The 23,570-nt window shown below is 43.8% G+C and overlaps 2 protein-coding genes across 3 annotated transcripts in view; one reads left to right on the top strand and one right to left on the bottom strand.

Moving 5' to 3' along the window:
- Window positions 1-6,070: 6,070 nt before the first annotated feature.
- LOC311140565 (GA-binding protein subunit beta-1-like) lies at window positions 6,071-10,666 on the bottom strand (the record flags this gene model as incomplete). Of its 2 annotated transcripts, none has more annotated exons than XM_084175680.1 (9): window positions 10,444-10,666; window positions 9,487-9,594; window positions 9,112-9,279; window positions 8,716-8,973; window positions 8,358-8,463; window positions 8,112-8,192; window positions 7,758-7,922; window positions 6,625-6,743; window positions 6,071-6,538 (listed from the first exon to the last, which is right to left on the bottom strand). In XM_084175680.1, the coding sequence occupies exons 2-9, from the start codon at window positions 9,592-9,594 to the stop codon at window positions 6,071-6,073; spliced, it is 1,473 nt and encodes a 490-aa protein (XP_084031806.1). In that variant the 5' UTR covers window positions 10,444-10,666. The 2 variants fall into 2 exon arrangements, with proteins under 2 accessions (XP_084031806.1, XP_084031807.1); XM_084175681.1 differs by having other exon boundaries at window positions 8,716-8,910; window positions 10,444-10,663.
- Window positions 10,667-10,693: 27 nt separating this feature from the next.
- LOC311140563 (tyrosine-protein phosphatase non-receptor type 23-like) overlaps window positions 10,694-23,570 on the top strand; it is a 33,023-nt gene continuing 20,146 nt past the window's right edge. Inside the window, exon 1 of the mRNA XM_084175679.1 lies at window positions 10,694-11,100. Within this exon, the coding sequence (XP_084031805.1) occupies window positions 11,017-11,100 (84 nt within the window). The 5' untranslated portion in view covers window positions 10,694-11,016. The remainder of the gene's footprint in view (window positions 11,101-23,570) is intronic.

Genomic DNA, 23,570 nt, shown 5'->3' with positions numbered 1-23,570 from the left:
GTTGGGCATCTCCGGCGCTGCTCACCCTTGGATTGCGTCCTACCTGACAGGTCGCTCCTACCAGGTGGCGTGGCGAGAATCTGTCTCCGCACCACGTGCTCTCACCACTGGTGTCCCCCAGGGCTCAGTTCTAGGCCCTCTCCTATTCTCTCTATACACCAAGTCACTTGGCTCTGTCATATCCTCACATGGTCTTTCCTATCATTGCTATGCAGACGACACACAATTCATTTTCTCCTTTCCCCTTTCTGATAACCAGGTGGCGAATCGCATCTCTGCATGTCTGGCAGACATATCAGTGTGGATGTCGGATCACCACCTCAAGCTGAACCTCGGCAAGACGGAGCTGCTCTTCCTCCCGGGGAAGGACTGCCCGCTCCATGATCTCACCATCATGGTTGACAACTCCATTGTGTCCTCCTCCCAGAGTGCAAAGAACCTTGGCGTGACCCTGGACAACACCCTGTCGTTCTCTGCTAACATCAAAGCGGTGACCCGTTCCTGCAGGTTCATGCTCTACAACATTCGCAGAGTACGACCCTACCTTACACAGAAAGCGGCACAGGTCCTAATCCAGTCATTTGTCATCTCCCGTCTGGATTACTGCAACTCGCTGTTGGCTGGGCTCCCTGCCTGTGCCATTAAACCCCTGCAACTTATCCAGAACGCTGCAGCCCGTCTTGTGTTCAACCTTCCCAAGTTCTCTCACGTCACCCTGCTCCTCCGCACACTCCACAGGCTTCCAGTTGAAGCTCGCATCTACTACAAAACCATGGTGCTTGCCTACGGAGCTGTGAGGGGAACGGCACCTCCTTACCTTCAGGCTCTGATCAGACCCTACACCCAAACGAGGACACTACATTCATCCACCTCTGGCCTGCTAGCCCCCCTACCTCTACGGAAGCACAGTTCCCGCTCAGCCCAGTCAAAGCTATTCGCTGCTCTGGCACCCCAATGGTGGAACAAGCTCCCCCACGACGCCAGGACAGCGGAGTCACTGACCACCTTCCGGAGACACTTGAAACCCTACCTCTTTAAGGAATACCTGGAATAGTATAATAATAATCCTTCTACCACCCCTTTACTACCACTGTCTTTTGTCTAAACTAACACATGACTTATTTCACCTGCTAGCACTGACTTGTTTAAAGAAATGTACTTATTGTGATCGAGATGTAGTTGTCCCTGATTGCACTGACTTTGCTCACAGCTGCTTGTTTGAAGAAATGTACTTATTGTGATCAAGATGTGGTTGTCCCACTGGCTATCCTAAGTTGAATGCACCAATTTGTAAGTCGCTCTGGATAAGAGTGTCTGCTAAATGACTTAAATGTAAATGTAAATGTAATTTTTTGAGGAGAGTGCACAACAACAAAAAAACTTAGCACGGCAACTGGTTTGATACATTCACCTCTGAAGGTGAATAATGTACTTACATTCAGTAATCTTGCTCTGATTTGTCATCCTAAGAGAAAAAATGTAGCATAGTTATGTTTGATAAAATCCATTTTAATATTCAAATGTAGGAACTGGGTTCTACAGTTTGAACCCCTGCTGTCTCTGGCTCCACACCCACCCCGCCCGGCCATCTAGATGTGTGAAAGTTAGTGTATAAGCTAATGATCCATCATGTATGACATTCCTGGGAGTGTGTAAACTTACATTTTGTATTACCATTTCATTGTTATGTACTTGAAAATGTATCAATTGACCAATTCGGCACATTTGGCTTGATACAAAATAGTCCAGTATTGCAATGCTTCACTGGATCAATCTGAAACTTTACACACACACTGCATAATCGAAATTGCGCCTAAACTACAATATTATATTGTGGCCTTTCTCTTGCATTCAAACATGATTTAAAAAATGTTAATTGTTTGTATTATCTTTTACCAGATCTAATGTGTTATATTCTCCTACATTAATTTCACATTTCCACAAACTTCAAAGTGTTTCCTTTCAAATGGTATCAAGAATATGCATAACCTTGCTTCAGGTCCTGAGCTACAGGCAGTTAGATTTGGGTATGTCATTTTAGGCGAAAATTGAAAAAAAGGGTCAGATCCTTAAGAGGTTAATGGTCTGTGAACAGGTTTCTTGGGAATGTTCCCCTGTGAGTGTGAATGGCCATGAGCAGGACTTAAAAGAGGATATTGAAATTGCAAAATTGATTTTGGGACGCAACATTTAGCATACCTCCATTTACTGACAAGAGGAAGAAATGGGTGTAGAGAAAACTAGCTACAGGATACATGTCCAGTAGGTAAAAAGGGAAAATGAATCTAACCAATATCCTTTGAAAAGATTCCTGGGCATTTCAGGTACATGTACTTTATATTACTTATTTCCTCTACGCTTCTTGGGTTGAAACATGGTGCACAGCTCATACCATGAGCACATAGAGACACCAGTGGACTATGGTACATTGCTGAAACCATCACAGCTGTATAAAATAACAGAATAGAAAATGTACATGTACAGCTAAGCGCTTAAAGAAATTGCTTGTACTTTTCCAGATTGGTCACCAGGGAAATCATTATCAAATGAATGCTATAAATAGAGGTGAGGTTGGATGAGATTATTCAGCAGTCCTCAAGAGAAAATATGAAATTAAATAAACCTCTCAGGCTCAACGAGGCAAAAAATAAATGCTCCCATTCTGCCAATTACTAACAGAAGCTGTATGGTGAACCTTATACAACCAAAAAATTCATTAAAGCTAGTCAGTCAGGACTAATTCAAAACAAATAAATTCTAGATTGTTTTATATGCCCGCAGGTATACACTGAGTGCACAAAACATTAGGAAGACCTTCCCTCAGAACAGCCTCAATTCATCAGGGCATGGACTGTACAAGGTGTCGAAAGCATTCCAAAGGGATGCTGGCCTTGACTCCAATGCTTCCCATAGTTGTGTCAAGTTGGCTGGGTGGTGGACCATTCTTGATACACACGGGAAACTGTTGAGCGTGAAAAACCCAGCAGCGTTGCAGTTCTTGACAGAAACCGGTGCGCCTGGCACCTACTACCATACCCCGTTCAAAGGCACTCAAATATTTTGTCTTGCCCATTCACCGTCTGAATTGCACACAATCCATGTCTCAAGGCATACAAATCCTTCTTTAACCTGTCTCCTCCCCTTCATCTATACTCATTGAAGTGGATTTAACAAGTGACATTAATAAGGGATCATAGCTTTCACCTGGATTCACCTGGTCAGTCTGTCATGGAAAGAGCATGTTTTGTACACTCAGTGTATGTAGATGCATTGTTCGCTGATGAGCAATAGTCATATCATAAATAATCAAAAAGGACAAGTAACATGCATGTATAGAATAACAATAAGTGCTTATTTATTGAATTCTAAAAATACATTTCTTAAGAAAGGGGTATTCCACATAAAAAAAACAATTCAACAATTTCCCATATTTTCTCACTAACATTATTTTGTATCAAAGTGTTTATTTGTTTTCTCCTAACCAACTGGAAGATAACCCCTGATAGTGTTTCTTTACGAAAATTAGAAAAGCACATAGGAGGCCATAGGGCCAAAATAACCAGCCATCTAAAGAGAGGATTTGTAAACAATATTTTTTCAGAGAGAGTATTACTTTAAACTGGACTGCGATGACAGATCAATGTCTATCGACAGACGCTGCTCTATACAGAGTGTAATGCGTTAAAATTACAAAAGGAACAAAAATAAGAGCTTAAGAATAACATTAACTTACACATTAACTCTAAAATATAACATTACTTGGAACAAAAAATGAATTCAACCTACAGTATCTTAGTGTCTGAGTGGCCTGCAGCTAAAATAGTACTAGAAGATATTTAAGACTGAGATGTAAGAAAGCTCGCCAACAAGCAAAGAAACACCGATATCCCACACCTCGACCTCACCCACACATGCCCAAACACTCACACATACAGTGGGGGAAAAAAAGTATTTAGTCAGCCACCAATTGTGCAAGTTCTCCCACTTAAAAAGATGAGAGAGGCCTGTAATTTTCATCATAGGTACACGTCAACTATGACAGACAAAATGAGGAAAAAAAATCCAGAAAATCACATTGTAGGATTTTTAATGAATTTATTTGCAAATTATGGTGGAAAATAAGTATTTGGTCAATAACAAAAGTTTCTCAATACTTTGTTATATACCCTTTGTTGGAATTGACACAGGTCAAACGTTTTCTGTAAGTCTTCACAAGGTTTTCACACACTGTTGCTGGTATTTTGGCCCATTCCTCCATGCAGATCTCCTCTAGAGCAGTGATGTTTTGGGGCTGTCGCTGGGCAACACAGACTTTCAACTCCCTCCAAAGATTTTCTATGGGGTTGAGATCTGGAGACTGGCTAGGCCACTCCAGGACCTTGAAATGCTTCTTACGAAGCCACTCCTTTGTTGCCCGGGCGGTGTATTAGGGATCATTGTCATGCTGAAAGACCCAGCCACGTTTAATCTTCAATGCCCTTGCTGATGGAAGGAGGTTTTCACTCAAAATCTCACGATACATGGCCCCATTCATTCTTTCCTTTACACGGATCAGTCGTCCTGGTCCCTTTGCAGAAAAACAGCCCCAAAGCATGATGTTTCCACCCCCATGCATCACAGTAGGTATGGTGTTCTTTGGATGCAACTCAGCATTCTTTGTCCTCCAAACACGACGAGTTGAGTTTTTACCAAAAAGTTATATTTTGGTTTCATCTGACATTCTCCCAATCCTCTTCTGGATCATCCAAATGCACTCTAGCAAACTTCAGACGGGCCTGGACATGTACTGGCTTAAGCAGGGGGACACGTCTGGCACTGCAGGATTTGAGTCCCTGGCAGCGTAGTGTGTTACTGATGGTAGGCTTTGTTACTTTGGTCCCAGCTCTCTGCAGGTCATTCACTAGGTCCCCCCGTGTGGTTCTGGGATTTTTGCTCACCGTTCTTGTGATCATTTTGACCCCACGGGGTGAGATCTTGCGTGGAGCCCCAGATCGAGGGAGATTATCAGTGGTCTTGTATGTCTTCCATTTCCTAATAATTGCTCCCACTGTTGATTTCTTCAAACCAAGCTGCTTACCTATTGCAGATTCAGTCTTCCCAGCCTGGTGCAGGTCTACAATTTTGTTTCTGGTGTCCTTTGACAGCTCTTTGGTCTTGGCCATAGTGGAGTTTGGAGTGTGACTGTTTGAGGTTGTGGACAGGTGTCTTTTATACTGATAACAAGTTCAAACAGGTGCCATTAATACAGGTAACAAGTGGAGGACAGAGGAGCCTCTTAAAGAAGAAGTTACAGGTCTGTGAGAGCCAGAAATCTTGCTTGTTTGTAGGTGACCAAATACTTATTTTCCACCATAATTTGCAAATAAATTCATAAAAAATTCTACAATGTGATTTTCTGGATTTCTTTTTCTAAATTTGTCTGTCATAGTTGACGTGTACCTATGATGAAAATTACAGGCCTCTCTCATCTTTTTAAGTGGGAGAACTTGCACAATTGGTGGCTGACTAAATACTTTTTTCCCCCACTGTACAGGTACGCAAATAACAACAACTTAGCCAGCCTTGGAAAACCTTTTCTAAAGAATCTGATACATTTGCTCAGTTAGTACTATACACTTGAGCTAACTTGATTGTACTATTTTAAACATGACGCTGAAGACATGAACCGGAAATGCTGTGAATTGAACATCCTATATTATAATGTGTTAGAAAGCTTATTCTTAGGAGAATGAACGCACAGTGCAATCAAACCCACATTGCAGTATTTACACAATCCTATGCAAACATACCTTTTCTTACTTTCTCTAAATTCACAGAATGGTTTGGACACTGTGGAGAAATTTGCATCCTTAACTCCTCCCACAGGGCTCAGCATTAGCTTACAAGTGCTCGCCAATGGCTTATTCATCAAAAGTATTGCAAGTAAATAAAATAATCTCAAAACCTAGTTACAAATACAAGCACAACGTTATTGTTCTAAAATAAACAAGTAATAACCGTTAATATTAATATAAAAGCATAAAACAAGACATATCATGAGATAACACCAAGAGAACAGAGGGACACTTGACTACCGCCTCCTTCCACGTCCTCGTCCCCTCCCTCTCCCCCTTTTGGGGGTTGTTGTGACCTTAGTTGAAGCCTTCTCCGTTTCCTCGGTCTCATCCACTGTTATCTGTTCTCCCTCCCCTGAATCCAGCTCCTCCTCCACTTTAACCAGAATGGCGTCTCCTCGAAGTGGGACGTCCTCCTCCCCTTCCACTTTGTCCTCCTCTACAACTCTCTCCTCGGTCTCTGGTTGTTTTTCCATTTGGATCACCTCCTCCTCTCCCTCCTGGACACCTATGCTGGTAGAACCAATAGCATTGGTAGTATTGTTGCTCTGTTGTTGCTCTATGGCCTCCTCTAGTCGGAGGCGGTATTGCTCAGCCTCCTGCTCCTTCTGTAGGAGCTGTGTGCGGTACTCCTGGGCCTTCCGGTTGGCCTCCTGCAGCTGCTTCTGGAGCTGCTCCCGACTGCTGTCCCCTGACTTCGCTTTCTGAGAACAATGGACACATACAGTAACAAGAGAGAAAATATTTCAGAATATTATGCCAAGCAACAAATATGGCGACCTTTGCTGACCTTGTCTTTGGGTCTGGTTAGGATGGCTGCAGCCTCTATTCTCCTCTTGCGTGCCGGAGAGGGATAAGGCTCCTGTTCCACCACCTCCTCTGTGATCTGACCAGCAGGGACTGCCACCACTACAGAAACAAAACACAACAAACTGATGAATGCATTCATTGTAATGTCTTGAAAAAGGCTGACATGAGCACAATGTCAAGTAAATAAACATACACACAGTGGCCAGTTTATTAGGTACACCCTTCTAGTACCGGGTCTGACACCCCTTTGCCTCCAGAACAGTGAATTCTTCAGGGCATGGATTCTACAAGGTGTGGCGTTCAAATATTGCTCAATTGGTATCAAGGGACCTAACGTGTGCCAGGAAAACATTCCCCACACCATTACACCACCGCCATCAGCCTGTACCGTTGACACCAGGCAGGATGAGGCTCATGGACTCATGCTGCTTATGCTAAATCCTGACTCTGCCATCAGCATGACGCAACAGGAAACGGGATTGGTCGGACCATGCAATGTTTTTTCACTCCTCAATTGTCCAGTTTTGGTAATCGCGTGCCCACTGGAGCCACTTCTTCTTGTTTTTAGCTGATAGGAGTGGAACCCGGTGTGGTCGTCTGCTGCAATAGCCCATCCATGACAAGGATCGATGAGTTGTGCGTTCCGAGATGCTGTTCTGCACACCACTGTTGTACTGCACCGTTTGTGGCCCACCTGTTAGCTTGCACGATTCTTGCCATTCTCCTTCGACCTCTCTCATCAATGAGTTTTTGCCCACAGGACTGCCGCTGACTGGATGTTTTTTGTTTGTCGCACTATTCTCTGTAAACCCTAGACACTGTCACGTGTGAAAAGTCCAGGAAGCCCGCCATTTCTGAGATACTGGAACCAGTGAGCCTGACACCGACGATCATACCACGCTCAAAGTAGCATAGGTCACTCGTTATGCCCATTCAGTCAACAGTCAATCGAACAGTAACTGAATGCCTCGATGCCTGACTGCCTGCTTTTTATAGCAAGCCACAGCCACACTGTCTGTAGGAACGAACCATTTTCGTGAACAGGGTGGCGTGCCTAATAAACTGGCCACTGAGTGTATAAATGGCTATATATGGCTGTGGTTTCCTACTTACTTTGCTGCCCCTGCATAGTGACAAAGAACTGCTGCCCAAGGCCCGCTGGCTGCAGGTTGCCGTGTTGGTCCGTCACTATGGTGATGACCCTCTGACCTCCATCGCCCACTACATGCTGAATGGCAGAGTCCACAGAATCTGCAGCGATCGCATCCTCAGATTTGCCTGTGGGAAAGATAGACTGCAATGGTAAGTAACTCTAAGAACTGTCATACAGATCTGAGTTTGCCCTAACGCACAGAGAGGTATCATCATTTTATAGAATATGATGAAAGTACTATTAATTGTAACATGAGTAGCTCATCAGAGTAATGTGTAGTGTTATCCTCATGGTTATGCATAGACATCACTTACCTGCATTGTTACCCATGGGACCGGAGGCTTCTGCCAGGGCTGCCAGTGTTGCCAGGACTGAGGTGGTAGAGACAGATTCTCCTGGAATAATAAAACAATGCAAAACCTCAATCTCAATCAAGCCATCCCATTTAGAATTGTCTTGGGTGAGGTCAGGTGTTACTAAGGTTCCCCATTTATATCAATTATAAATGTCTACTTAATTTGTACCTAACTTACTGTAACCTGTGCTCCAGTTGCCCATACCTGACTTGGCGGTGGTGTTGACGAGGTCAGAGAGGTTCACGACTCCAGCAGAGGAGATGATGAACTGGGGCTCTGGGTTCATGTTCACTTGGTTCTGCATGCCATCCTGTGTACATACACAAAACACAAGAACACAGATACAGTTCCTCCCACATAATGGGCAACAGTTTAATCTTCAGGGCCTCAACACGTATTACATAAACCAGTGATAAGAACACATACTTGCATGTGTTTAGATTTTTCTTATTATTTCTGTGTTCACTTCCCTTGCATGTTCTTAGACAGACATGAGGGCATGTTTGTGAAAACAAATGAACATCAGAGACATATAAATACAAAACACACACAGTCCCTTCACCTGTAACAGTATCATGAGCTCAGTGTTGCTGGTGTCCATGGCGATGTCAAAGGGCGTCTTGTCAAACTTGCTGAGGGAGTGGACGTCTGCTCCATATTTGAGCAGCAGTTCTGCCACCTCTCTGTGACCGTGCTGGGCCGCCCAGTGCAGGGCTGTCATCTTCAGCATGTCCTTAGCATTGATGTCTGCTCCGCTCTGCCAGGAAGCACAGCACGCCCCCCAGTGGTGGAAAAGAGACAGGAAAGTGAGACGGGTAGCCTAGATTCCAAAGTGTGGGTGGTGAACATTCAACATGGCACATAAAATAACATTTGTTTTTCAGTCACTTTACTAAAACTATTATGTTTTTCATATAAACAGCTGAATACTGTCAGCTTTACATTTGGTTGCCCTTACACTGACTAGCAGCTCCACTATATTGGAGTGGCCCTCTGTGGCCGCCATGTGGAGTGGGGTCCTGTCCACTTTGGTCCGGGCATCCCTGCTAACGCCTGCTCGGAGAAGCACCTCAGCCGTGGAGTGGTGTCCGTACTGAGCCGCTAGATGGAGCGGGGACGTCCCTAGCTAGAACACACAGTTTGATTTATGAGGACCCAGTCCCTACAACACTGTCTGGATTGTGTGAAAGAAGCCAGCCCTGCAACATAGGTAGATTTGTGATGTACCGCAAGAGATCTGAGGAACAATATCTCTGTGTTAGGCTACATGAGGTGTGAGAGTGTGTAATCAGAAATTGTGTAGATGTGAGTATCCCTACAGGGAGACCCTTACCCAGTCAGTGGTGAAGGGAGCGCCATTGACCATGAGGGTCCTGACATCATCATCCAGCCCTGCCCGCGCAGCCTCCAGCAGCCGCTTCCCAAGGTCCACCAGTGACATCTACTGGGAGACAGAAAGAGTGCTTTTGAGTAAGTGTCAAAACAATAAGACAAACCCCCTGAGTGAATACAAGCCAGGCACTGCTAAAAAGTCTCTAGAGAAAAGTTTTCGTTGCCAAAATAGCATTGTTTATGCTCTACGAAACATGTTGCCTCATTGGTGTAATGTTCATGGTTGTATTGAAGGAAAAGTTGCAGTACTAGGAAATATTCAGTTTGTGTGAATTTGAAGCAATCGTAGTCAGAACCCATGGGAAATTGTGGCAGCAATAAGAACCTAGTTGGCAAAAGTGAAATGATGTATTTTGCTCAAATACAGTGTCACAGGCTAGCTGAAGAAGCACAGTTCAATTAGCTGGGCTTGAACTTTTCTCGTTAGCTAGTAACACATCTAAAAATGTAACAATCAACAATATAAGCTTTGATAATACTTGGTTGGTGTTATGTTCCGGTGGAAGTCGAATATGAAACTCTACGGATGCCAAAGAAGTGGGCACCAAATCTGGCTACTTCCACATCCGCACTGTTATTGCTAGCTAGCTAGTTACTAGTAATAGCATTCAGAACTGAAGATGGCTTCGGCTTTGATTTTCACAATACTTAAAAAATAGCATATCCCCGACACATAATCAATAACATCTTAATAGTATTTCGCGTTGGCGTTTGGGGTATTTAGCTAAATTTCAAGATAGCTAGCTAGATAGACGGCTAACAATGTCAATTACTTAGTTTTACAAGTAGCTAGCTGGTTAGCTTAACGTTATGGCTAGCTAAGTTAGCATAGCTTTGACACGGTTTGTTGATAGTTAGCTACAGCTAACTATGGATTAGGTTTTCAAGTGTTGCTTACCTTAGCTAGTCGTTAACTAAAAGTGCAACTCTTCTAATTTCTGACGCCGAATATGTGTTTAGAACACTTTCGTAACTTTGCTAGACAGCTAAACAAATATCATAATATTTATATTTTTTGCAGAATCAAATATGGCGGCTAGGCACACCGGAAGTGGAAATAGTATGTAGTGTGCAGCAATAATGTTCCAGAAATGTTTCCACGCTCAAACATGATAAGATACATTAGTATCACTTTACATAAAATATACTATTCTGTAATCTAGTTATTGCCTTACCAAAGATATTGAATATAGCTAGATATTGTTTCAAATGTAAACCTCTTTGGTGAAACGAGTCTGATCTAATATAGTGAACTACATTTCCCATAAACATTTGCGCACTGGAACATTCCTTCTGGCGTCACGTCCCTTAGCAGCCATCGTTTCCTGTTGAAGTGTAAAGGAGACATGACACAGTTGTTTGGGGATTTTTAAGAAACAATATAGCTAGAAATCCACTGAATTCAAAACTGCTGAAGTGATATTTAAAGAGAAGTCACTCTAACTCAGGCTCGGTGCAATCGCTGGCCGCGATGGAGGCGGTCCCCCGTATGCCAATGATCTGGCTGGATCTGAAAGAGGCAGGGGAGTTCCAGTTCAGCCCTTCGGTGAGGCAGGTGAGACGGGTGGGGAGTGGAGCAACAGAGCACCCCAAGGCGGCTGATATCGGAAGTAAACCAAACAAGGATTACGGAATATAATCATAACCATCCAGCATGCGTAGACAGTTATTAGCCTGACGCATCAAGTAAAGATAGTTAGCTGTGTCAGCCATGACAATCGCCTTTGTTTACAGTTACGTTAGCTAGCTAAGTTGATAATGACCTATTTATGTCAACATGTAGCTAATGTGTCAGATACCCCTGTCACAACAAATAAATAAGATAGCTAACGAACTAGCTGTCTTGGTTGCTGTGCAGGCCTGAGAGTGTAGCTAGTTAGTCTTTCAAAGAATGATGACGTCATTATCACATACGCCCTGGACCAGTTTGCTTTGAGGTAGAGGCAATTATGTCAGGTTGAAATCCTGTATGTTCACTCCCCTGTCATTAAGGGGGGGGGGAACATGGTGAAAAATAACCAAGACATTCTGAAATTAGTGCTTGAATGAGTTAAAATGAGAGAACAGCTTAGACCCAGATATATTTTCTAGCAACGTTTGTCAATGACATTCAATTAAGGTTATGATTTTTATTATAGCAGTTACAGATTATTGTTATCTGGAAAGGAAATATAGGATAAAAACAGTAAATGGAAAAAGAATGGAGAGAAGACGAAATAGAGCTGAGAGAGAATAATAGAGTTTCATTGTTTAGGCTAGCAGTGCAGCTGGAGTTTGGTAACAGGACAATTTCTGTCCTGGTGAAGCACAATACATATAGACAGCTGTGTGTGATTTATTAGGCTAAGGCTGGCATAAATATATCATGTTGGAAACATTTGTGTGTGTGTGGCTTGTAATAAGGACAAATAATGGTTTTGTTTACCTCCAGACTGTGGCTCCAGTGAGTCTGTGGCTCCAGTGAGTCTGACTATAAGTAGCTGCTTATTAGAGAGGCTCTTCACTGACCAGAGTAGACATACCACAGTAGGGAATGATGGGATAGCTCCAGAGCCATTAGGAGACCAACTCCTCCCAGTCCATAGACAACCATGACAAGAGAATATTGATAAGATAGGGATTCAATGTTAAAACAGATTGAACATGTATTTGTCATCCAGGTTAAAATTTTGCAGATTACATGTGATACAGTATTGATGCAGATATATAAAGAAAGATGAACTTCATAGTCAAAACTGTCGTGAAAGTTTTTATTGGAACCATTTAATGTTTATTGACAAACAACGATGAAAGGAAAGGGTCATTTAGATAAATATTGTTAGGTGTGATTAAGGGCATTCATCTATAAAATGTGATTTAGTTGCTACAGTACATTTACATTTACATTTTAGTCATTTAGCAGACGCTCTTATCCAGAGCGACTTACAGGAGCAATTAGGGTTAAGTGCCTTGCTCAAGGGCACATTTACGTCATTTAGCAGACGCTCTTATCCAGAGCGACTTACAAATTGGTGCATTCACCCTATAGCCAGTGGGATAACCACTTTACAAATTATTTTTTTAATATTTTTTTTATATTTTTTTTTGGGGGGGGGGGGGGTAGAAGGATTACTTTATCCTATCCCAGGTATTCCTTAAAGAGGTGGGGTTTCAAATGTCTCCGGAAGGTGGTGAGTGACTCCGCTGTCCTGGCGTCGTGAGGGAGCTTGTTCCACCATTGGGGTGCCAGAGCAGCGAACAGTTTTGACTGGGCTGAGCGGGAACTGTGCTTCCGCAGAGAAAGGGGAGCCAGCAGGCCAGAGGTGGATGAACGCAATGCCCTCGTTTGGGTGTAGGGACTGATCAGAGCCTGAAGGTACGGAGGTGCCGTTCCCCTCACTGCTCCATAGGCAAGCACCATGGTCTTGTAACGGATGCGAGCTTCAACTGGAAGCCAGTGGAGTGTGCGGAGGAGGGGGGTGACGTGAGAGAACTTGGGAAGGTTGAACACCAGACGGGCTGCGGCATTCTGGATGAGTTGTAGGGGTTTAATGGCACAGGCAGGGAGCCCAGCCAACAGCGAGTTGCAATAATCCAGACGGGAGATGACAAGTGCCTGGATTAGGACCTGTGCCGCTTCCTGTGTAAGGCAGGGTCGTACTCTCCGAATGTTGTAGAGCATGAACCTGCAGGATCGGGTCACCGCCTTGATGTTAGCGGAGAACGACAGGGTGTTGTCCAGGGTCACGCCAAGGCTCTTCGCACTCTGGGAGGAGGACACAACGGAGTTGTCAACCGTGATGGCGAGATCATGGAACGGGCAGTCCTTCCCCGGGAGGAAGAGCAGCTCCGTCTTGCCAGGGTTCAGCTTGAGGTGGTGATCCGTCATCCATACTGATATGTCTGCCAGACATGCAGAGATGCGATTCGCCACCTGGTTATCAGAAGGGGGAAAGGAGAAGATTAGTTGTGTATCGTCAGCGTAGCAATGATAGGAGAGGCCATGTGAGGATATGACAGAGCCAAGTGACTTGGTGTATAGGGAGAAAAGGAGAGGGCCTAGAACTGAGCTCTGGGGGACACCAGTGGTGAGAGCACGTGGTGCGGAGACAGCTTCTCGCCACGCCACTTGGTAGGAGCGACCGGTCAGGTAGGACGCAATCCAGGAGTGAGCCGCGCCGGAGATGCCCAGCCTGGAGAGGGTGGAGAGGAGGATCTGATGGTTCACAGTATCAAAGGCAGCAGACAGGTCTAGAAGGACAAGAGCAGAGGAGAGAGAGTTAGCTTTAGCAGTGCGGAGAGCCTCTGTGACACAGAGAAGAGCAGTCTCAGTTGAATGACCAGTCCTGAAACCTGACTGGTTTGGATCAAGAAGGTCATTCTGAGAGAGATAGCAAGAGAGTTGGCTAAAGACGGCACGCTCAATAGTTTTGGAAAGAAAAGAAAGAAGGGATACTGGTCTGTAGTTGTTGAAATCAGTGGGATCGAGTGTTGGTTTTTTGAGAAGGGGTGCAACTCTCGCTCTCTTGAAGACGGAAGGGACATAGCCAGCGGTCAAGGATGAGTTGATCAGCGAGGTGAGGTAGGGGAGAAGGTCACCGGAGATGGTCTGGAGAAGAGAGGAGGGGATGGGGTCAAGCGGGCAGGTTGTTGGGCGGCCTGCAGTCACTAGTCGCAATATTTTATCTGGAGAGAGAGGGGAGAAAGAAGTCAAAGCATAGGGTAGGGCAGTGTGAGCAGGACCAGCAGTGTCATTAGACTTAACAAACGAGGATCGGATGTCGTCAACCTTCTTTTCAAAGTGGTTGACGAAGTCATCCACAGAGAGGGAGGAGGGGGGGAGGGGGGGGGGAGGATTCAGCAGTGAGGAGAATGTGGCAAAGAGCTTCCTAGGGTTAGAGGCAGATGCTTGGAATTTAGAGTGGTAGAAAGTGGCCTTAGCAGCAGAAACAGATGAAGAAAATGTAGAGAGGAGGGAGTGAAAAGATGCCAGGTCGGCAGGGAGTTTAGTTTTCTTCCATTTCCGCTCAGCTGCCCGGAGCTCTGTTCTGTGAGCTCGCAATGAGTCATCAAGCCACGGAGCTGGAGGGGAGGACCGAGCTGGCCGGGAGGATAGGGGACACAGGGAGTCAAAGGATGCAGAAAGGGAGGAGAGGAGGGTTGAGGAGGCAGAATCAGGAGATTGGAGGGAGAAGGATTGAGCAGAGGGAAGAGATGATAGGATGGAAGAGGAGAGAGTAGTGGGAGAGAGAGAGCGAAGGTTGCGGCGGCGCGTTACCATCTGTGTAGGGGCAGAGTGAGTAGTGTTGGAGGAGAGCGAGAGAGAAAAGGATACAAAGTAGTGGTCGGAGACATGGAGGGGAGTTGCAGTGAGATTAGTAGAAGAGCAACATCTAGTAAAGATGAAGTCAAGCGTATTGCCTGCCTTGTGAGTAGGGGGGGACGGTGAGAGGGTGAGGTCAAAAGAGGAGAGGAGTGGAAAGAAGGAGGCAGAGAGAAATGAGTCAAATGTAGACGTAGGGAGGTTGAAATCCCCCAAAACTGTGAAGGGTGAGCCATCCTCAGGAAAGGAACTTATCAAGGCGTCAAGCTCATTGATGAACTCTCCAAGGGAACCTGGAGGGCGATAGATGACAAGGATATTAAGCTTAAATGGGCTAGTGACTGTGACAGCGTGGAATTCAAATGAGGAGATAGACAGATGGGTTAGGGGAAAAATTGAGAATGACCACTTGGGAGAGATGAGGATTCCTGTGCCACCACCCCTCTGACCAGATGCTCTCGGGGTATGCGAGAACACATGGTTAGACGAGGAGAGAGCAGTAGGAGTAGCAGTGTTTTCAGTGGTAATCCATGTTTCCGTCAGCGCCAGGAAGTCGAGGGACTGGAGGGTAGCATAGGCTGGGATGAAGTCAGCCTTGTTGGCAGCAGAACGGCAGTTCCAGAGGCTGCCTGAGACCTGGAACTCCAGGTGTGTGGAGCGTGCAGGGACCACCAGGTTAGAGAGGCAGCAGCCACGCGGTGTGAGGCGTTTGTGTAGCCTGTGCGGAGAGGAGAGAACAGGGATAGGCAGAGGCATAGTTGACAGGCTGTAGCAGATGGCTACAATAATGCAGAGGAGATCGGAATGAAATGAACTAAACATCTGGGAAAGGAGAGAGCAGGGCCTCCCTCACCAAAAAAAATATAACTCTCCCAACTTCCACCTCAGAAACTATAATTGTTTCACTGAACCACCCGAATAAAACTCTCCCAACTTCCACTTTAGAAATTAGAATTGTTGTAAACTACAGCGGTTCAATGTTTCAAGGAATAGACTCAACTTACTTATTCAGCTAGCTAACTATGACGCCATAGCTAACTAGCATGCTAGCATCCAATAACACACAGTTTAGCACCAATACTTGGTTACAACAAACTACCAATAGTGTGTTAACACACTAAACAGATAATTCGTGTCCGTGTCTAGTTCTTTCATAACGCAGCAATAATTAAACGTTGGCTAGCTAGCACAAAGATATTGTATTTAGCTACTACAGTACAGCTAGCTGGTAGTGTTGGCTAGCTAGCAATGGCTGCTGTGTTGACTTTGTTTGAAAAACGGCGTCGCTGCGAACAAATGTAGCTGGCTAAAAGGATATTGTATTTAGTAGCTACCGTTGCTAATAGCTACTCGCCAGCTAGTTCAGGAGGTGAGTTAGCTAGCTAGCTTCGTGCTACACCCGGCACCGCCGAATACAAAAGTAACCTACAATAACTACATACAACAACTACCCACAACAGCCCACGATGCCTACCTATAATACCTAATAATATACATGATGAGTCCACCACTAACCAGATTTGATTAACTGCACAATAATTTGACTGACAAAATCTAAAAATGGATCAACTAAGACATCCTTCCAAAACTACACATCATTGATTATTAAAAATGGTTTTATAAAAATAAAAAATAAAGTATCTACAGTACTACTGTGCATGTTATCATGGCGTTGGTCACCTTTGACCTCAATGCAAATAGAAACTAGGGTAAATCCATTTCAAGTCAATAATTTTTTGACAGCATCCCTTTTGATTTAAACAAAAATGTCCATACATGTTTGCCCATGGAAGAAGTGGTCAGAAAGTACTTTTTTTTGACCTGAATGACAAAACATTCAGTAGATAAAGGTTCTCATTGAGTGCATACTGGCCCCCCGTGGGAAATGAACCCACAACCCTGGCGTTGCAAGCGCAATGCTCTACCAACTGAGCTACCATGATGTCTTCATCACTGGAAAAGAAACTGTTGAGTTTGATATCATTTAAAAGCTTACAAACAGGGTTGTCAAACTATTTAAAAATGTCTAGATAATAATAAAATAACGTAAATTATCTAAACAAGTAAACTCAGATTTTTCTTCATATTCACGTATGTTGTAGCTTAGACCCTACTTTACATCATCTGAGGTTTTTGCATTGTGCCCACTGTCAGTTGAGACACAACATGCTCTTAAGTACAGCGTGGATTACATTTTAATCATAGAAATACAATTCATAGACTGGACCTATCCCTTCAGACCACTACAATGTAGTTGGTACAGTGGGTACACCATTGAAATGTAAATTGAATAAAAATTTTAACTTCTAATTACTACCACAAAGATGGCCGCCGGTCCACCCACCATCGAATCTCAACTTAAATGGTCATGTCTATTCTATTATCTATATTTCTATGATTTCAATGTGTTTCTTATGGAGGATTGACAGTATCATTTAAGGCAACATATTCCCAATGAAGTCAACATTATCTGTGTGGACCTCCAACCATCTTTGTGGTACCATTTGAAAGTTTAAGTCTTTTTTTATTTTTTATATTACTACAATTATCAGCCAAACATGACACCCACCCTGTATTCAAGAGCATGTTGTGTCTCAACCGATGGTGGGCACAACACAAAAACCTCAGATCATGTAAAATAGGGTCTAAGTTAGAACATATGTGAATATGAAAAAAAATGGGACTTTACACAAATTGTAGCTTATTTACATTTTACTTGGACTGTGGTGATCTTGGAATTTGAGGTTATGGTAATTGTCCAGGTCAATGTACATGGTCACCGACATAACCGTTCAGGGGGGTCACAACGCTGTTTGTACACTTGTTAACATTGATATGCTTCTTAATAAAACCATTTTGAAACAAGTAATTACACTTCGTTATTTTTCATGGCATTTCATTATTCCGATTATTACATATATTAATCAACAAATTAAGAAATGCCAGGTTGGAGAGGATCTGTCGCTTTTTCATATTGGCACAACATTAACAGAGTCAAAATAAAGAAATGCCAGAGGAGGCTGGTGGGAGGAGCTATAGGAGGACTGGCTCATTGTAATGTCTGGAATGGAATCTATGGAATGGAGTCAAACATATGGTTTCATGTTTGATACGGTTCCATTTATACCATTCCAGACATTAGTGAGCCCGTCCTTCTAAAGCTCCTCCCACCAGCCTCCACTGATATATGCCTACCTTGTCCTTGTCTCTTGGCTTTTCTGCATATACATTTTTTTTAAACAGATCCTATTTCAACGCACAAAACCATTAAACAAAGTATTCACATACAGTCACAAACCCTGCTGCTGCAGTCATTCGATGGCATTGGCATATGTTCTTCAAAAAGAGGACGCTGTAATGAGAGAAATAATGTAACCTAAGCTACTGAAAATAGGCCTTTTACGAGATTAAATCATGACAGGACAGTTTGATTTTACGTAAAAATGTATGCACACATGACTGTAAGTCGCTTTGGATAAAAGCGTCTGCTAAATGGCGTATTATTATTATTATTATTATTATTATTATTATTATATTATTTTATTTATTTATTAAAGAGATGGAGTCCAGACAGGCTACTTTAGGAAACTTTCTGAATGGACATATAGGCCTCTAGAGAATCAGCAAACTCACATACAACACCACTGTAAAAGCACCTGTCAATCAAAACCACCAGTTTACAGTTTTCCTCTCCAGGGACTAAAACTGGAGAATATTTGCATAATGTCATCCCACAACCTGCCCTATCTAACTAGTACACCTACTCCCATTTCTGATAGCTGGAGCGGAAAATCCATTCACCCTCTTACATTTACATAATTTAGCAGACACTCTTATCCAGAGCAACTAACAAATTGGTGCATTCACCTTATAGCCAGTGGGATAACCACTTTACAATATGTTTTTTTTTTTTTTTTTTGTAAGGGGGGGTAGAAGGATTTCTTTATCCTATCCCAGGTATTCCTCTTCCATTGCTGTTATCTACAAATGCAATTGGAGCATGAGTTTTTAATTTACAATGATCAATAGGCCTACATCAAGATAACAAGCTAATATGGCCTTAACTAGTTGTAGTATGTAAAGTTGGCTAACTAGCTAACAAGCAGCTCATTAGCCTACACACAGTGGCCTGCTGAAGCTAGCGAGCTAGCTAGATAATAATACATATTTTAAAAACATTTTCTAAATGTATTTACTTACTTACTTGAATAGGTTCACGCCTACGCCCACGAAGAGGCCAATCTTTTGTAGCGAAGAGTTGTCAAGCAGAGGCATCGCTTCTGGTTGAAACGTACGGTATGCATGCTCAGGCGCACGCGCTCCGTCAACAGGACAGTGAAACCAGACACATGCCCATTGCTCTCATGGAGCACGTAAATTATGGTTTGAAAGGTTGTGAACTCTGCAAACAACGTTTCCACTCCGAGAATGAGAACAGTAAATTACTGTAATTAATACATGCATCAACAGAAATTAATGTAACCAAATGACAGGGATCAATGGTAAATTGCCTGTTTTACAAACGGTAGGCTACCACATGGGCATTCATAAAAGTGCATTGCGGGCCAACACTAGGAGGGCGGCAATTTTTTTTGTCTTGTCTAGGGCGGCATATCAGCCAGGACCAGTCCGATCAATGTTAATTAGCCTATACATTTAGACAAGATTCCATATAAAATTATACCATACCAGGTTGGAGAGGATTGGTGCATTGTCCATTTGATACATTAACACATTAAAGGCCTCAGATCCAGAACAAAGTTGTTGACTGCTGTTGAATAATTAATGAATAGTTGGACACATCCAACCTGTTTTTAAAAGAAGACCAATTGATTGATTTACTAGCAAGCAATGAAAACGTGCATTGTATAAAAGAAAGTCCACCCATTTGTTTACTGAAGTACCATAGCCTATAGCACTCTACACCCCTCCAGCATCTAGGGGAGCTGCTCAAGTATCAAAGGACAGTTGGAAAGAGGAGGAAATGTAGAATGTTTAATAGACAGACTAAGTTAGAAAAACAATTGCTTATAAACATTAGTAAACACTATTAGGTAAAGTTAATCTACATTAAAATAAAGTTAATTAAACTTTTTTTAACTTTGATTTTATTTATTTTTATTTCACCTTTATTTAACCAGGTAAGCCAGTTGAGAACAAGTTCTCATTTACAACTGCGACCTGGCCAAGATAAAGCAAAGCAGTGCGATAAAAACAACAACACAGAGTTACATATGGGGTAAAAAAACATAGTCAAAAAATACAACAGAAAATATATATACAGTGTGTGCAAATGTAGCAAGTTATGGAGGTAAGGCAATAAATAGGCTATAGTGCAAAATAATTACAATTAGTATTAACACTGGAATGCTAGATGTGCAAGAGATTATGTGCAAATAGAGATACTGGGGTGCAAAAGAGCAAAATAAATAACAATATAGGGATGAGGTAGTTGGGTGGGCTAATTTCAGATGGGCTGTGTACAGGTGCAGTGATCGGTAAGGTGCTCTGACAACTGATGCTTAAAGTTAGTGAGGGAGATAAGAGTCTCCAGCTTCAGAGATTTTTGCAATTCGTTCCAGTCATTGGCAGCAGAGAACTGGAAGGAATGGCGGCCAAAGGAGGTGTTGGCTTTGGGAATGACCAGTGAGATATACCTGCTGGAGCGCAGACTACGGGTGGGTGCTGCTATGGTGACCAATGAGCTAAGATAAGGCGGAGATTTGCCTAGCAGTGATTTATAGATGGCCTGGAGCCAGTGGGTTTGACGACGAACATGTAGTGAGGACCAGCCAACAAGAGCGTACAGGTCACAGTGGTGGGTAGTGTATGGGGCTTTGGAGACAAAACGGATGGCACTGTGATAGACTACATCCAATTTGCTGAGTAGAGTGTTGGAGGCTATTTTGTAAATGACATCGCCGAAGTCAAGGATCGGTAGGATAGTCAGTTTTACGAGGGCATGTTTGGCAGCATGAGTGAAGGAGGCTTTGTTGCGAAATAGGAAGCCGATTCTAATTTAACTTTGGATTGGAGATTCTTAATGTGAGTCTGGAAGGAGAGTTTACAGTCTAACCAGACACCTAGGTATTTGTAGTTGTCCACATACTCTAGGTCAGACCCGTCGAGAGTGGTGATTCTAGTCGGGTGGGCGGGTGCCAGCAGCGTTCGATTGAAGAGCATGCATTTAGTTTTACTAGTGTTTAAGAGCAGTTGGAGGCTACTGAAGGAGTGTTGTATGGCATTGAAGCTCGTTTGGAGGTTTGTTAACACAGTGTCCAATGAAGGGCCAGATGTATACAAAATGGTGTCTAAAGTTACTAAAGTGAATGTAGGCCTATTTAAACCGTTTTGATGGTTATTTTATTTTAATGATTCCTTCATCCAGAACCATCAGTTACATGGTTATTCAATTACTTCACAGCCAAACATTTATGATTTTAAAAAAAGACAATCTTTTTTTGAAAACATTTTTTTCAAGAAAATATAAAATAGTTTGACAACCCTGTTTGTAAGCGTTTAAATTATGTAAATCTCAACCATTAATTTTTTTCCAGTAATGAAGACATGGATGTCTAATGGTATGGTGGGCTATGCAAAATAGGTCAACTTTGAGCACCTTTATCTCTTGAATATTTTGGGGGTGCTGTCAAATAGTGATTGAATTCAAATGGATTTACCCTGTAGTCCCAGAAATCTCGCATTTTGATTCTCAATATCCAACTTTTAACTGACTAAATGCTCACAAGGAGTTGTCTGTATTCCTAATTTCGGTAAAACTTAATCAACAGTGGGCATGAGATAATCTCTGAATTCCCAGAGACTTCAATCGAGGACCAGCTGCTCGTTGGTCCAGCTCCCTTTCTGAGCTTCTTTCACCTGCATGATCTTACACACATTGGACGGAACCCTCACAGTGTCACCATAGCTCTGTGTCACCTCAAAACATGGCTGTCTGCAGCACCAGCCGGGGGTTGACCACCATCTTGTAGGAGCGGAAGGTGTCCTCCTGAACAGGCTCTCTTTAGGCGTAGTCCAGGAGATCCACCTCCGGCGCCCTCCTCTGTGCGGAATGGTCTGGCGTAGTGGTACCGGCCGTGGCAAGGAAGAGGTGCGTCTCCATCAGGAACACGGCTGCGTCTGGGTGCTGCCCCTGTAGGTCCTCCATGAGGGGTCACAGAGAGATGTGTGAGGCCGGGACCAGGAGCTGATCAACGTCAGCCAGCAGCAGGTACTGCGACCGGTACCTACTCGTTCATGGTGGTCAGCTGGCCGTTGAGGTGGATGTCCCCTTCCAGCTCCTGGGCCTCCCACCCAGTAGAGGTCTTGAGGAAGTGGTTGATGGGCCTGTCGATCACCTCCAGAGTGCCCTCCTCTGCGTAGTACTGGAGGACCTTCTCCAGGTCCACAGCTGGTGAGGTAGAGGAACACCTTCCGTACCCCCAGGAGCTTGTAAAACTCAATGGTCTTGACAAACTGATGGACGTTGTTGTAGTCTCCAAACATGCTGGACATGCACACGGTGAGGTAAAAGGGGAAGTCCTCCTACCGCATCTCCCTGTTCTGGATAGTCAGAAACGTCTGGTTGAGGGCGTCCTGGCTCTCGAGGTGTGTGGTGAGAGACGTGCTTGGCGTTGCATCCTGGTCCTTCCTGGTCCTTCGAGGCAAAGCAGGTCTGCGGCCGCATACGGGTATCCATAGTGGATGCTGTGCATTACGACATCATCTGGAGCGCCCTGGGGGGCCTGTCCAGAGCAGCAAAACACACAGTACAGAGATGTGGGTCGGTCTCTGTTGACCATGGCAATGTTGCACATGGCTCCCCTTCCCCTGTGGTCCTTGTATGCAGACATCCTTAGATGCGTTGAACCCTTGACTGGTGTTATAGTGTATTTGGCAGTGTGAACAGGGCAGTTAGAGTGGAAAGGGGGAGGAATGGAGCAAGCTTGAGTTGAGTTGGTCCTGAAAGTCACCAATGGCCCTAGTGTGACACTCAGACACAGGATGGTCAAACAGACTTTCCGTATCTGACTCCTGGTTTGGTGCAGGTCAGCCACCTGATCTGTTGGAGACCTGTAGGAGTATATGTCCCAATCAACAATCATGATGATAACACAACATTGATAACAACAACCGTCATCATGATTGTTAAAAAGATCCTCGCCATCCATGTCATGATCAAAACATTGACAGGAATATTATCAGTGATGCAATGAACAATCAGGCAGGGAAAATCAAGACATATGGGCTTTCAATCGGCTTAATCCATTTGGTCCACCGTCCCCAAACAACCATCTCCAGATAGCTCCATGATTACCTGTCGGCTGTGGTAACCTCCACATCCTGGTCAGTCTGTGGAGCTGAAGGGGAGTCTCATCTCTCTGCTGTCAGAAGATTCAGACTCTGATCCAGACGGCACTGCTGCTCTTCTTCTCAACATCTACAGGAGAATAAAGTGGGGTCTCTTGACGACCAAGTAAAACAAGTGACTAGATTTATGCCGGGATTCAATTCATAGAGCAGTGCGGCAGCCGACAATGTCGGGCAGCCGACAATGCAGCTTTTAAAGGCATTTTCCCAGACGTTCGCGAAATCTCATTTACTGTAAAAGCTGTGCATGTTGGCTCAATCAGGAATAACCTTTGTATGTCAAGCGCGCTATAACCAGAGGAGGCTGGTGGGGTGAGCTATAGGAGGACAGGCTCATTGTATTGGCTGGAATG

The sequence above is a fragment of the Coregonus lavaretus genome, assembly GCF_964263955.1.
Source record: "Coregonus lavaretus genome assembly, chromosome: 13".
Taxonomy (NCBI): domain Eukaryota; kingdom Metazoa; phylum Chordata; class Actinopteri; order Salmoniformes; family Salmonidae; genus Coregonus; species Coregonus lavaretus.
The sequence above is the reverse complement of the archived record's forward strand: the minus strand, read 5'-3'. Positions and strand labels throughout refer to the sequence as shown.